This window comes from Chrysoperla carnea, chromosome 1 (assembly GCF_905475395.1).
Source record: "Chrysoperla carnea chromosome 1, inChrCarn1.1, whole genome shotgun sequence".
In the NCBI taxonomy this organism is placed as follows: Eukaryota; Metazoa; Arthropoda; class Insecta; order Neuroptera; family Chrysopidae; genus Chrysoperla; species Chrysoperla carnea.
This window is the reverse complement of record NC_058337.1, coordinates 116840586-116856062: the sequence shown is the minus strand read 5'-3', so window position 1 is coordinate 116856062 and position 15477 is coordinate 116840586. Positions and strand designations below refer to the sequence as shown.

Below are 15477 nucleotides of genomic sequence, written 5' to 3'. Positions count from 1 at the left end.
CAAACCAAAGAATTTTAGGATAAAACTAATTTATTAAAAAAAAAACATTCCAACTAAAATATAATTTTGAAAATTTGGACCTAATTTGAACCAGGGTATTTTTAATTAGATGAAAAAACCAGCAACAATCAAGAATTTTTCAATTTTATAAAATTATCGATTAAATATTTACTAATGGATTACAATAATTTTTTCGAGTAGAATTCACACTGCCATAAATCGGTAAAAGAGAACACTGTTTTTTTTATGTTGTAGTTTAATATTTATGGTAAATTTTTTATATATAGACAATTTCTCCAAAACAAAAGTGAAATGTTATTGCTTTTATTGATATTAAGCTCTAAGAATAATATTAAAAAAGCTTTTTGTATTATATAGTTAGAATTAAAATTTTAATAAAAAAAAAATATATCGGAGTAATTTTATTTAATTTTTCAACTTCGAAATGGTACAAAAATAATTTTCCATGATGTGCTTTTCAATGTTAATTCACAATATATTTTTCGCAAATGTAGTGGAAAAAATAGTTTTCTATAATCAAAGAACTATTAAGTATTCATAAAACATATTTTGAAGTTGCTAAAAGTCACCAAATTTGATTCATGTTCGAAAACCTACTGAAAATATGGAGATTCGTTTTTTTAAAATTTGTCTTTTATTTCTGAAAGGGTAAAGGAATACATCCCTGTAAACTTTCTGCAGTAAGCTTCCCGCTCCATCAGTCCATCAGAATTTGGTAAGCAGGCATAATTTTGGGATACATTCAATTGCAATTCGATCAAAGTGCGTAGGAGTATCATTTCACTTTGTCTCAAATTTTGTGATTTTTGGCCACTAATTACCAAAATATATGAGAAATAAGGCTTTATCTCTTCCTAAATATAATAAAATAACTGCTGATTTGTACCATGTTCTTCATTAATAATGAGCATATATAAAAATATGAATATAATAAATGTACTTAACAATTAATTATTATTACAGTAAAACCTGTGTACCATTTTTGTAATATATTATGTATATATATAAAAAAAAAACGCAAATCATTTTAAAGTTGAAAATGATTTCTTGTGTATAATGTAAATTTCTTTAATTATTTAGTTTAATTATTATTAAAACTCTTATATTGGGGCACAATAAATTTTTTAAAACGATTAAATTAATTTTCATAAGAAATGGAATTAATTTTTTTATAGTAATTATTGTTAATAGCTCAAACAGATGTTTATGTTTAAACATAAATCGCTAATTGACTCTGAAAATATGATTATAATGAGTCGAGAAGATTTTCAATTTATTTTTAGTTAAGGTAAAACTCATCGCAAATAGTTGCCGTAAAAAGCTAAAGGTCGATTAGTGATAAAATTTAACGTCAAAGCTGACATGGCTAGAAGACGCGAAAATAAAGACTATCTTAATAATAAGCAAGCCCAATACGTTATCACAAGACTTCCGTACGCTGCGCATGCGTCTCATAAAGGCATTTCATAACAGTATACCGAGTATACCGAGCTTTGACGAATCCGCTTGTCCAATATAAAAACTAATAAACATCTGTCAGCGGTTTTCATAAACATCTGTCATAGTTTGATCTAAAAAGTTTATGTTGTCTGGCTTTTACCGGAGTAATTTTTATAACAAATAAAGCCAGATTTTAAAAAAAATATCAGCACTTCTACATATAAAAATTTTTACAAAAAAAAAATATCACATTCAAACAAAATCATATCGAGTTTAAGTTATCATACTTTGTAATGCCAGAAAATAAGCAAAAATATGACAAATAAATATTTAATTTTTATAAGGAAAAATCAAAATAAGAAAATTTTTATAATACAGAAAGACTGACTTACACTTTTATATTGACATTTTAGAAAATAGTGTTTTTAAAAATTTGAAAAATAATAAAATCGTAGTAAAAGTGTAGATGAAAATAAAAAAATGAAAATGGCCGTTTAAGTTTTCTTTAATTTTATCTTCACTATATATGAAACAATTAGTATAATTTTATTTAACTTTTAAGAAAATTAGAACAAATTTTCAAATATCAAAGAATTTTTTTAAAGTTAATTCATATTCATACGGATCGGAATCATAGACCTTAAATTACTGGCCTATGAATACAACAATGTGAAATTCGATACTAAAAAAAAAGATTACGATCTAAAAAGAAAGATTAAGATACGGATATATTTTTACTTTTTTCTCTCACAATGCAGTAATTTAAGTCGAACAGAATCTACGAACGTATCAATTTGGCTTTTAGAATAATTTTACGCACAAATAAAGAACAATAAAATTTTAAAATTATATTTCAAATTTGATAATTGAAAAATTGTGATAAATGAAAGATGTTTTTAAATATATGCGAAAAATTTATCCTTCATGTAACTCTTGTAACTCCAATTTAAAGCTCTCTATGAGTAAAATGTTTTAAAATTCTAGATTAACTAGTAAAAATTCCAGATTTATTCATTGAAATGAAATCTGATTCAAGGTTTTTAGTTTTCCGTATTATGAGACAATTATGTATTAACCTCACACTTAATGTTTCCCCCAAAACAATAAAAAACTACTCACTATACTCAAGTTGAAAATAATTCCTTCAAAACTCGATTCGATATAGAATTAAGTTGATAATTGTTCAGAAAAGAACCATTTTAAATTTTTTGCATAGATTTAAATCCAACGCAAAAATATAATTTATACAAATCTGAACCAGTTCTATTTCATAAACAAATTTTCAAATTCACCAATTGTATAAAATAAGAAAAACGCAAATTAAATATAAAATGTTGTGTAGAGGAAGTATTTATAGACCAGTAGAAAAATATTAATAGATAACCCAATAATCTTGGCATTCAAATATGATGATACAAGATTGGAGAAAAGCTAAGAGAAACTTGTATTGCAGCATATTACGTATTAAGTAAAAATTAGAAAAATCAGTTGAAATATTAAAAAATGGTGATTTTCAGCTCAATTCAAATCCAATTCGGTTAAATACGTAGGTATTATGTACACACAATAAAATGGTAGAAAATACAGAAACAGATATAATTCCTAAAATTTACCTTACACTTAGCATTGTTTAACTTAAATCGGAAAAAATAACGACTAGCGTTTTTGTTTATTTAAATTTTTCCTAAATATCTATTGCCGAAATAAAATAAGTTTTTGCACACATACTTTTAATCCAGTTCACAGAAATTAATTAAAATAATCTTTGTGATATTTTTCTGAGTTTATAGTGATCCAAATGAACTTGGAGTGATTATCTTACGCATGCGGAAATTAAAATTACCTACTATGTCAGTAATATCGTTTACGCAGGCTTCAGCAAATCACTTCTAACATATATGGCTCACTTTGTACTCAAAACAGTTATGATATCGCAATGAATTAGAAAATCTTAATTTTATATCGTCTTTTGCGATTAGTTCTTTAAATCAGAATACATAGTACGAACAGAAGACATGTTCCTCAGAATTTAAGGCAAGGGGCCGTTCATAAAATACGTCACGCTAAAATTAGGATTTGGAGACCTCCTCACCCCAGTGGTCACACTGTCTCACACTTTCTGTGACCCCCCTATAAATATTACGTCATAAAAACTAAATCCCCTCCCCCCTTACTTATTCGAAATGGATGCTTTTTATCATGACAAAAAATGAAAAAAATAATAATAGCTGAAAGAAATTCTCCAATAAAATTTTTTGATAAGACGCGAACGTCACATTGTCTTAGACCCCCTGTCCCCCCTTGCCACATCTTGTCACACTCAGCAGAACAACTCCACTCCTTGAGTGCGAACGTATTTTATGAACGGCCCCCAAGAGCTATTTGAGCTAAGACAGTTATAATAGAAAAATCCTGCCCAAATTACAAAACTTACTGGATTCCGATTAGTTCTTTAAATCAGAATACATAGTACGAACAGAAGACATGTTCCTCAGAATGTGAAGCAAGAGCTATTTGAGCTAAGACAGTTACAATAGGAAAATCCTGCCCAAATTACAAAACGTACTGGAGTATTTGCTTCAAATACATTTTCGAAGTACTTGTACTCTTCCCTTAAATTTTAGGAATTATTTCTGTAAAATTCTGTAAGCACCACCTGTGTATTGTAGAACCAATAACTAAATGCAAGGAATTAAAAAATCGTAAAAAGAATGGAATTTTTGTTCACACAAATTTATATATTTGTAAATCTGTTATTAAGTGTAAATTAATCAAATATTAAAAAAAAAAATTAATTAGTAAAAAAAAACATATTATCTAGCATAAATATCCTCCTTCTTCTGTCTCCTTCTCTCTTACTTGTTTATCTGTAAGAATTTGTTTCCTATCTCTTTCTATTATTATTATTATTAATTAATAAATTTTAAAACAAATACTCAAATAAATAAATAATAAAAGGAAAAAACAGCGCATTCGACATTGTGTCTTTGTTTATAATATCATGAAAAATATCTTAAAAATAAAAAAAAACTTTTAACTGTAACTGTAATAAAGGGATGTGTAAAACTTTTTTTGAAAGATAAAAAAGTAAAAAAAAAATTATTGGACAAAAATATGGTTATATAATATTTATTATGAATATTAAAAACGATTTAAATAAATATTATTCGTAATTATTATAAATTTTCATGTATAATTTTAACCTTATTTTTAACATTTTCAGGCTATATTAATTCTAAAAAATTATTTGTGTATCACACTTTCTTTTAAAATTTACATATTTGTTTACTTTCGACTTTTATTTGAGTTGTGATCTTCTGTTAATTTTAGTGTGAATAGAGGAGAAATAGAAACCTCCATCCACAATCTCGCGGAGTTCCCTTTCCAAGTATATTCGCCAAAGCTAGGCGAAATGCACGCACTACCACATGTTATGGCTGGCATCGAAGGGACAACAGAACTAAACTACACAAGTAATCATGAGACTGTAGAGATGAAACTCGCTTGGGTGCCTCGTGTTGCCTTTGCCCCGGGTACCAAAACTTGCCTTTTTAGCGAAGTCAAACAAGTCCTTGCTCGAATTTGTTCTACTTTGCGAGAGTGTGGAAGAGGCTTAATATTACAAACTTTACGAGTTCCTTAAGTGGGTATCAGAATAATAACTTTAACGTCTGTCTTTTTCGTGCCTTATCTTCTTTTTTAAGCGTCCGTGTAGCAATAATTTTGTTTGTTTGTATGTAATAAAGAAAAATGATATTAGGTAGAAGATTACAACTCAATTTGAATGTATTCTCTTTGATAAAAAAAATAACTGACTCCGTATTTCCACTCACTTAAAATTTATAAGTCAGATTTGTAAAAGCTTTAATTTTTCCTAAAAAAGTTTAAAATCTAAATTCTGGATACTAACAATAAGTAGAACGAAGACAAAAGAATAGAAAAAATTTTAAGCACATCTTGTATCAGCAATAATATTCTTCACAGCACCTTTAAGTACACGGAAATTAATATCTTGATAATCTAAATGCGAGTACATAAAAATGGGTAAACGATCCGTTACCACCCACAAATTACTATCAGTATCCACTTTTAAATCATTTGGAAATACTAATGTAGTATTATCGGAATCAAATAATACTAAATTGTCGGCTGTGAATGGCTTTTTTGTATTCCAGCAAGCAATTCCATCTCGATTGATTTGAGTATAAAATAAAACATTTGATGGTTCGTCAATAAAATTGGTTGTTGATTGAGTTTTATCACCACGGTCGCCCAAAAGCTGGAAAACAAATTATGCATTAGCATATTTTTTCAAAGTAAATTAGATCCAGGCAAGTTTGAATACTATAATGATAGTTCTAGTATAATAGGTTTTTCTTAATGTGGTTTTTTTACAAAATCCGTTTACGGGTAATATTCACCAGAATAGGGACAAACGTTGTCAAAAATTCATATCAAAATCTAATTTTATCGTAGTTATATTTTTATTAATCGAATATTAAGTATACTCCTTTTAATATGAAAAATGATATCAGCCAAATGGCTGCCTCTGGACCATTTACAGCAATTAATTCGTTTGGAGTAATTTTCAATGACTTTTCGCAAGTTTCGGGGAGTTATTTCGTATAACGCGAATATTAGCTTTTAGATGCTCCAACGTTGCAGGTTTGTTGATATAGACGAGACTAATAAGAAACCCACACAAAAATAAATCCAATGACGTATTCTTGGTTAAACGCACGCTACGATGATACACTTCGCTTACCCTATCGCCAATGCTTACAGTTTGCTCGAACTTTAGCACAGTGAAGCGAATTCCTAGCTCACTAGGGAGATTAAGCGTTGAGCATTAGTTAATAATTTGAGCTTGAGCGTTAGTTAAACGATTCACATCGTAAAGTGAATGTTTCAAACTAACATTTGACGTTTGAAACAAGCAAAAGTATTCATAGCTTTCTAATTTACAGAGTTGAAAACATAAAAAACCATTGCTAACATAAAAATTGTACCACCCTTTACATTAACTTGTTATTATTTTTGATAACACTGTTTTATTCTTTTTTTAACGCATTTATTCTGTATCTATGGAACTGCCCCAAAAGTATTTTTTTCGAGATAATTGTAACCTTTAACTAGCATCAAATACACGATCTTAGTCAGTTAATCGGATTAAAATTACCAAACAGTAAGTTGAATGTTTTGTAAAAATACGAGTGACACTAGTTCTTTTTACGTTCAAATATCAAAATTTTCCTTTCCCTGTTACTTGACTGTGTGTGCATAACATATTTAAAATGACAATGATTAATTTGAACCCCCCTTGTGTAATTTATTTAATGTGACAATAAAAAAATTAAATTGCGGAACTTGCCAATTAGGAAACTCGTTAGTCAAATTAATTCTATAAGATAGAATTTAATTAAACATGTCTTAAAAAGAAAACTTACTGTCAAGAATTTGTAATTTAACTAATTTGAATTGCTTATTAAATATGTGAAATTTCTTATCCTGAATTTTGGGCAATGAAACGATTTGAATTGCTGGACTTGAAGGGTAGATTAAAGCTTTGTAGCACGCGCTGGATCCGAAAGGATTGTAACGCGCTCTAATTGCATAGCCAAAAGTTATTGTAGACAAAACCCAACCGACAGGTAAAACGTAAATATTATGAAGTTAAAAAACCGCGAATTTGGACAAGTCGGCGTAGACTTAACTATATCTGATCAATTTGAGTTTAATTTAAAATTTGAATAATTATTAAATAAAGAGGCCAAAATTTATTTTATTTCTGTACCACTGTTCTTGATTTCTTATAACTTACAGTAAAATAAAAAATAAATTCACCCTCTGATAGGGTGATCTTTTTCATCAAAAATTTAGATTATTTACCTTAAAATCGTAATATGAATGTGGATCCACTGCCCGGGTCTTATTTTTTAACACCTCCGTAGATACAGTAAATTCTTTTGTACTAGACATTGGATGGAAATACATGGTGCGGAACCTATTAAATAACAATAAAAATTTTATTATTTCATAATATTAAACACAAACAATTACAATTTATTATTTATTGTGTTAATATTTATTATATAAATGAATGAAATATCCTTCGATTATTATTATTAGAAATTAAAATATTATTTAAATGAACAAAAAATAAAAATTAAATTTATATATTTATCAATGTCAGTGTGTTTCGTTTGTTTGTTTGTCCTTCTTTCACGCCAAAACGAAACTTCGAATCGACGTAATTTTTGTCTGTAGATATAGCTGAATGTCCGTAGATTAAATAAAGTAAGGTATACCTCCTCTACCCGAGTTAAATAAGTTAAAACAAACAAAAATTGTAACATAAGCGGGGGTTGTCTCTACACTGATTCTTTAAATATGCTTAATTGACAGATATTGACTACCCATAGGTTTTGAATTTTCATTAAAATTAAAACTATAATCCACTTTTCAGTGCAATAAAGCGTGTTTTTTTCAATTTATTCTGTATGATTTATTCATAATTTTGTTAATCTGTTCCAAATTGAGATAGTTTTTGGGTAGAGATGGTCATTAAACTAAAGATGGTGATTGTAAGAGGTGATTAAATTTTCGTTTTGGGGCGAAAGAAGGATGTTTTAGTCTCGATAAGGGTATTTTTTGGGTAACAAAGAATATTTAAAAAAAAATCTATTAACGTTGATGGGTTCCGACCTGACGCAAAGGGAAGCGACTAGAAGTTCTATCAAACCAAAGAGGCACTGAATAAGAGATATGTATGTGCACTCATATCTACACTCTCTCTTGCTCAGTGCCACTTTGGTTTAGTTTGAGCTATACAATAAACACAAGCTAAGCCCTCGTTGACGGTAATATTAATATTTCAAGATAATATTATTAAAGTAATTAGATAAGAAAGATTTAGATTCTTGCTGATTCTGATCAGGATCTTACTTAATACGTGTGCATATTTCCAATTAATCGGATAATTAGAAGTAAGATAAAATTGACTTTATTACTAAGATTTTATTAATTACATGTGAAGTTAATATAAGCGTGTTAATAAATAGATTTAAATTGCTCCATTGAAAATTATTTCTCTCTACAAGCACGCGGGTAAACGCTAGTAAAATATAAATTCGACCTTTAAATAAAATATTGTTTAGATATTAATCAAATTAGAAATTAGTTTAATGAAAGGGTCACTAAGTGTTTGCTCATGTGCATTAATTTATATGCAAATCCTGTAAAAGAATTAATTAAATTTAATATGCAAAGGAAAGCATCTATTTATTCCACTGAAGGACTTCTTTCTCCATTGTGATTAACACATTTTTTTAACGAAATATATATAGATCTTAGTTTTCAGGTTCAATTAAAGCATCATAATCTGATTCATAACCAACAAACATTAGGCGAACACTTTAAATTAGAAAGTTGTTCTTTATAAATACGCAAACATTTTTTGTTGTTTTACATTTTTTTGTAAACCGAATAGTATAGACAGTACGTTTTTGCCTAAGCTGGTTTGCGGAAAAATGCTTTTAACAAAAAATGCTACTTTTTTAATCAATAACAACTCTCTTATTTAAAGTGTTCATCTTGAGATTACCAGTTATGCAGTAGAAAACCTAGGTCAAGTTGAATGCCTGCATAAGATGCGCGCCTACACACCCAAGATTTTTTGCTAGAAGCATTTTTATCGATAAAAGTTATTTTTCGAGTTTCAAGCATATTTTAACTTAAAAAAGCCACCCTGTATAAAAAAAAAACCCTATTATGATTAAATAATTAATTATCAAAGCTTATGGCATAATTTACAAAGTGGGAAATTTTTCATTTAAAAGCAGCTAGAAAACCTCCAATTACGTTTGCTAAATGTCAAAGAACATGTTTTTTGGATGCACATTGAAAATGAAATTTGAAACAACTTACCCATTTTCATGTACTGGTGATAGAGCCAAACCAAAAATACCATCAGTCCATTGGAAATTAACTTTACCAATAGTATAATCACCACTCAATGGATCAAAATGGAAGAAGTTATGATTAACACGCCACGATTCATTTTTAGCAAAACTATAAACAATAATTGCATAACCAGAAAAATCACTTATATATGCATACGCATCTTCACAATTACTTTTTGTAATATCCACGACCTGAAAACGTAAAATCAAAATTAAATTTGTTGAACTTGACAGCCGTAACAATTCCAGAAAAATACATACCACATTTGCAACAAATGAGTGTTCACTTAAATCTTTGGTAGGAATTTCATATTTTCGGATTAATTCATTTGTATTTAAATTATAAATTAGTAAATATGGTCCGGTCATAACATTAAAGGATCCAAGTACGTCATCAATTCCAGAATCAAGCACCCAAAGACGATCACATTCATCAGCACGAATACGGAATGGTGATATAATTCTCGTGTCATTGTTATTGGTTAAATCATGTGATTCCCAATTTGGATATGGAATTAATTTTGGTGATTTTGTATCAGCACTTTTTGTTAAATCAATATAATTTAAAGTTGATGGAACACCAGTTTTCCATCGTGGTACAGTTAAAAATAATTTATTTTGCCATTTTTCAACTCCAACTGGTATATTATGTTCTGGTATGAATGTTTTACTGGCAATTGCTTCTTCACGGGCTGTTTTGTTTGGAAATTCGTAATCAACTTTGTTCCATGAAAATACTTCTTCTAATTTACCAGCGAATGCTATCGTGGATGCACATAATAATATTCCAAGGATCCATAGATTTCCCATGTTACTGCTGTTAGTGGTAAAAAAAAAATAAATAAATTTTTGCATAGAATATTTAGGTGAATTATTTTTATTTTAACTATTATTTAAATTCTTAAGCAATCCAGTACAGACAAGGTAGTAAAATATTTTTCAATTTAAAATTTTGAGATTCTATATGCAAGACCTTTTTCAATATGCTTCGATTTTTTTAAAACGATTAGTACTTATTAGTTCTATAGACATGTTACTAAATTTAAGATATCGTTTTAATTTTTAACCTTTTTTGGTGTTAAGTACCTATTGATGGATTATGATAAAACGTTCTTCTAGGTATAGAGACATAAATTAAAATGGGAATTTCTTATGTGAAGTGTTAGACCGCATTTATAAGAATTGCCCTTCGATATAAAAGAAGTGTGAGCAGTGGCGGATTTACCAGCAGGCTGAGTAGGCTGGAGCCTAGGGCGGCAAATTTTAAGGGGCGGCAAATTTAGTTCATAAATTTTTTATTTCGATTGACAAAATTTAGAAAAAATTATAATACACATACAAAATACGAATTTCAAAAATTATAGAGGCATTAAAATATTCAACAAAAACCGAAATATAGTCCTATATACAGTGCTAAATAATAAATATCTCAAAATCTCTGCATAAACAATTGCTAAACGCTTTTGATTATAATGTAATGAGCATGAATTTTTAGAATATCGCAATAGCGATTCCATATTATAGTCGAAATTTAGTTATTTTTACATATTTTCTTCACTGATAATTACTACAATTTTTTCTCCGTGTACCTAATAATTATGAGATCTCCTTACACAATTCAATCTTGATACAATATCGATGGTCTAATCATGATTGCTGCAGCAAGTTTGCAAATTGTCAAATTCTATTCCAGAAAGTTATTTCTTTATGCGTAAAAAATACTGACTAATTTTTATTAAATAAAAAACTAGTTCGATATCTTATAGAGATTCAGAATAAGTATAGTCTTTTTGTTTAAATCAATCGAATAACTGATATTTGAACGATTGCAACATGACAATAAAAAAATTCCCTCTACTAAATATGAAGTTAGACAATTTGCGGATTAGAAAATGGATACATTTTATCAGTTAATTATTTTAGTTGTAGTAAGAAAAAGTTTGGAAAATGACTTGACTTGACTTGAATTATAATACTAACAAATAATTAAGAAAGGATATATTTATTGTGTTGTTTTGTAACTGTAAGTGTAATAATAAATATTTATCAACGTTCGCCAAATCTAGATTTTTTGTGTAAGCTTTATTCCTATTACATAAGTATTGTATAGTTTTAACACATACCTTAACTTACTTTAAAATTGGTACATGTTTGAGATATTTTTTGCATAAAATATTGTTTTTTGATAATTCTTTGCTGTAAAAATAATCAAGGATCTAACACGGTACCATAGTTCTCGATGATACTAACCATACGGGAAAAGTTGATGTAATGAGGATAATGGAGCACAAATCATAAAGTTGCAATTTTATTGATAGATAATTGATATGATTGTGAACTAAGATATCAAAATTTAGAGGCGGCAAAAATTGAATAGCATACGGGCGGCAAATCTCTAAATCCGCCACTGAGTGTGAGACACATAATCACGATGGGTCCATTACTTAAAATTTTAGGGCCCATAAAAATTTCATCTTTCTCTTTTTAGACTGAAAAATTTTGTATTACTTTTTAAAAATTATTTTTAAGTAAAATAAATATATAGGTTATTGAATACTTAAGTAAGCTGATTAAAGTATCTTTTATGTTTTAAATAAAATTTTGAATCCATAAAACAAAGAAATAAATTTTAAAATATTATTAATTTCATGGTGATGTTTCAAGGGTATTAAACTAAATACTGTAAAATATTACCTACTAAAATAATTATTGGTTTCAAATATTTAATACTAGATCAATTACAATCTATAATAAATAATTAATACCAGGAAAAAAATGTTTTTATTGAGAATTGTTTTAATTATTATAAACCAAAGTCTAGACCATATTCAGTTTCAATACAATAAAAGCAGATTACAAAAAATAGTGGGTATTTCTTAAATTAAATAGCCCAAAAGGCGTAACAGGAAAATATTTTTCTAAAATTTTATAATACAAATAATTTTTTTGCCTAGAACTAAAGGTTTAATTATGGCTTAAAGGCTCAAAATTATTAATACTAGTATGATATTTATTACTAGTTATAGGTATCTTCTAAAATTAGAAAGACCGAAACTAGGCGCAACAGGAAAATTTTTCTAAAATATTAGAATACATAAAAATTTTACTGCCAAGAGCCAAAGTTTGAATTATGGCTTAAAGGTTCAAAATTATCGGTACTATTCTAGTACTTTTTATCAGAAAAAATACGAAAAAATTGTATACTTCATGAAAATGTTACAACAATTATAGTGTAAAGAAAAATATCGTTTTGGTAAAAAAAATTGCTTAAAAAGTGGTAAAAATCCTAAATAATGATTCGCGTGACAGCTGTTCTCCCCCTCCTGGACCTGTATTTATCATTAACATAGTTGCCGAGGTATGTGTTGCCAAAATAGTGTTGAATTCAGGAAATTTTTGAGCTAAAACATTCTCATTAGAATCACTTGATTAACTGGAAGTTTCAGTTAATATATTTCGACCTTTACAATAGAGAATATGCATAGGTAGGAGTGTAGGATAGGGAAGAAGTCTAGAAGTTAGCACGTGGTATGACTGTTTCCGATTTCCAATAGAAACTTTACTAAAGTAACACCATTAATTTTATTAAAGGAAAACTAAAAACCTTCATTCTTATTAGTATCTTCATTCTTAAAGTATCGTTTTTTGAATTCAAGACAGTAACATCCCTGTAGTTCCACATAAGTTGGAACAAACAATTCGATAAATTTGACTGTAATCGAGTTTTTTTCGCCATCAAGTCATTTGTGAGTAACAGTGATAATTTATTTTTAATAAAAATAATTCATTTAATTCATTATGTTAAAATTTCCAAAATCGTCACCTGCTTATTGTTTTTAAACAGATGACGATTTTGGAAATAACATAAAAATTAACTTAATGATCATAATAAATTATTTTTATTAAAGATAAGTTATTATCAATTACTTTTAGCCTTTTTTTTTTTTAGATTGAAAGTGATTTTCGGCTTCTTTACTTTTACTATTTTTATTATTGGAAAATGTGTAGCAATATTAATATTTTACGCGAGCCAGACTTTTCTGAAATATTTGAATTAAAGTATTAAAAACTATTCGGAAAAACTTAAAATATTAAAACATCCAGAGTGAACGAAATTTAATTTGATTTATTGATAGAATTTAGTTTTAATTCGAAACAAATATTTGGGTAATTTTGTTTTGATGAATACAAAATTATTTTATAAAGAATTCTTTTTAAAAATAACCTACGTATGTTAAATTCCAACAAGTGCTTCGAATTTCGCAGAATCAAATAATTAAAATTAAAACAATTAGTTTTTAAAAATAATTTCTAAAAGGAAAAAGGTGCACACATTTTTTTTGTCGTAAGCTAAGAAATCCCACGTCCTCGAGAATATTCTACCCATAAATTAAGAAAATTTTATTTCTGTGCTTTTTAACCGGCTTCAAAAAAAGAAGTTCTCAATTTAATTTTCATGAATGTATACTGTTAGGGAATATTTCCAAAACAAAGACTACTCATATTTTAATGTGGTCTTTACCAATTGAAAGAGTTATTTTCTGGGTAGATAAGCATCTATCTGCTAAAGAAAAACGTCATTTTCCGCCTATATGGATCGTTGGATAAAGTGTGAAAGAAATTAATTAATGTGTTTCAAATGAGCAGGTTTACCGTCGATGAATAGAAACAATGGGGTATCCAACAATCAAACTTCATTTTTGTATGCATATTTCTATGAATATATGGGTAAAATTTATTGTTGAATTCTCACTGTTTCTATTCATCCCACTGTTTTGATGCTTCCCATTTTGTAAATAAAAGTACAGAAAAGTAAAAAAAATCAGAAAATATTTTGTAAAAAGAGAACCATCTTCAAGAATAGATATACCTTATGTTGGAATTGGAGTATTATAAAATAAAATAATTTTTTGTTTTTTGATATAATAATTATTTAAATCGGTTTTTTTTATCTCTAAATTTGTTTACATTTTAAATTGAAAATACACAACAACAAATACAATGAACTTTAAGTAAAAATGTTTAAAATAATGTTGTAGTCTTACCTGTTTTTACAACAAAACTAATAGTTTGCACTTTAAAACTGTTATAACTGCATTAAATTCCTTTGCAAGGAATTTTATTAAACTGTTGCCAATAGTTTGATTATTATTCATGGTAACTTATTTCAGCACCTTTTCAAATGCCCCCCTTTCCAACTCACGAATACATAAATTTATTCATAATAATTTATATATCAACAAAGCATATACTACAATAAATCGTGTCCCCCACCAGCAGCTAGTGAATGAGTTGTTTTGTTGATGCTGACTTCTTTGGCCTACAATAATGGATATTATATTGAACGATTGCCGTAAATAATTTGTTAGTAAACAATTAATATTGTTTGTTAGATTGTCACATGTGGTAATACGTACTTTCATATTTAGATTTATTAAAATTATAAATTGTGACTATTCTTTCAAGGTTTTGTGTAGGCTATATCTGATAGCATCATCCTCAACTACTTTTTTTTTGCGTGAAGATATTATTTACAAATTTTAGTTGAAGGAGCATCACTACTTGATTAGGAAATTTACACAAAATCGGATGGTAGTTAATAATTGTTAGTAAAATTTTAAAAAATTTCGCACAAATTCTGAAAGACCGAGTAGCACATAATGTTCAAAATTAATATCATATGACTTGGTTTTAATCTTTCTCTACCTTATGACACATTGTAAGATGCTAAGGAAGTTCACTCGTAAAATGGCTTTTTTTAGGAATTCAATAAAATTGAAATAATAGAAAAATTGAACTAAATTATCTCTGTATAGACGTTTTTTATCGTCTGTAGAATGAGATATTTACAATCAAAACGTCCATAATTAACATGCTAGAGGTATACCTGAGCTTAAAAATAATAGTAAGAACCATTTTTTAAAACTCGGTATACCTCTAGCATGTTTATTATGCACATTAATGTATTAATTAATGAATTTTTTTAAGCCAAGAAAACGGCTCTTATCCGATTTGTTTAAATGATAAGAAAAAAAATCCGCTAATAAATTTGTAG

General features: G+C 27.8%; 1 protein-coding gene across 1 annotated transcript; it reads right to left on the bottom strand.

Moving 5' to 3' along the window:
• Positions 1–4690: 4690 nt before the first annotated feature.
• LOC123305099 (protein yellow-like) lies at positions 4691–14641 on the bottom strand. Its single transcript, XM_044886714.1, has 5 exons — positions 14468–14641; positions 9684–10239; positions 9388–9614; positions 7351–7465; positions 4691–5740 (listed from the first exon to the last, which is right to left on the bottom strand). Exons 2-5 carry the CDS (start codon positions 10230–10232, stop codon positions 5408–5410), a joined length of 1224 nt encoding a protein of 407 aa, XP_044742649.1. The 5' UTR covers positions 10233–10239; positions 14468–14641; the 3' UTR covers positions 4691–5407.
• Between the last annotated feature and the right edge of the window lie 836 nt (positions 14642–15477).

Excerpts from the sequence above, each read along its gene's own strand:
- LOC123305099 (XM_044886714.1), bottom strand. The coding sequence starts at position 10,232 with ATGGGAAATCTATGGATCCTTGGAATATTATTATGTGCATCCACGATA. Across the intron at positions 7,466-9,387 it reads TCACCAGTACATGAAAATGG|GTTCCGCACCATGTATTTCC; the intron begins GTAAGTTGTTTC and ends GTTATTTAATAG. Across the intron at positions 5,741-7,350 it reads ATTCATATTACGATTTTAAG|CTTTTGGGCGACCGTGGTGA; the intron begins GTAAATAATCTA and ends TTTGTTTTCCAG.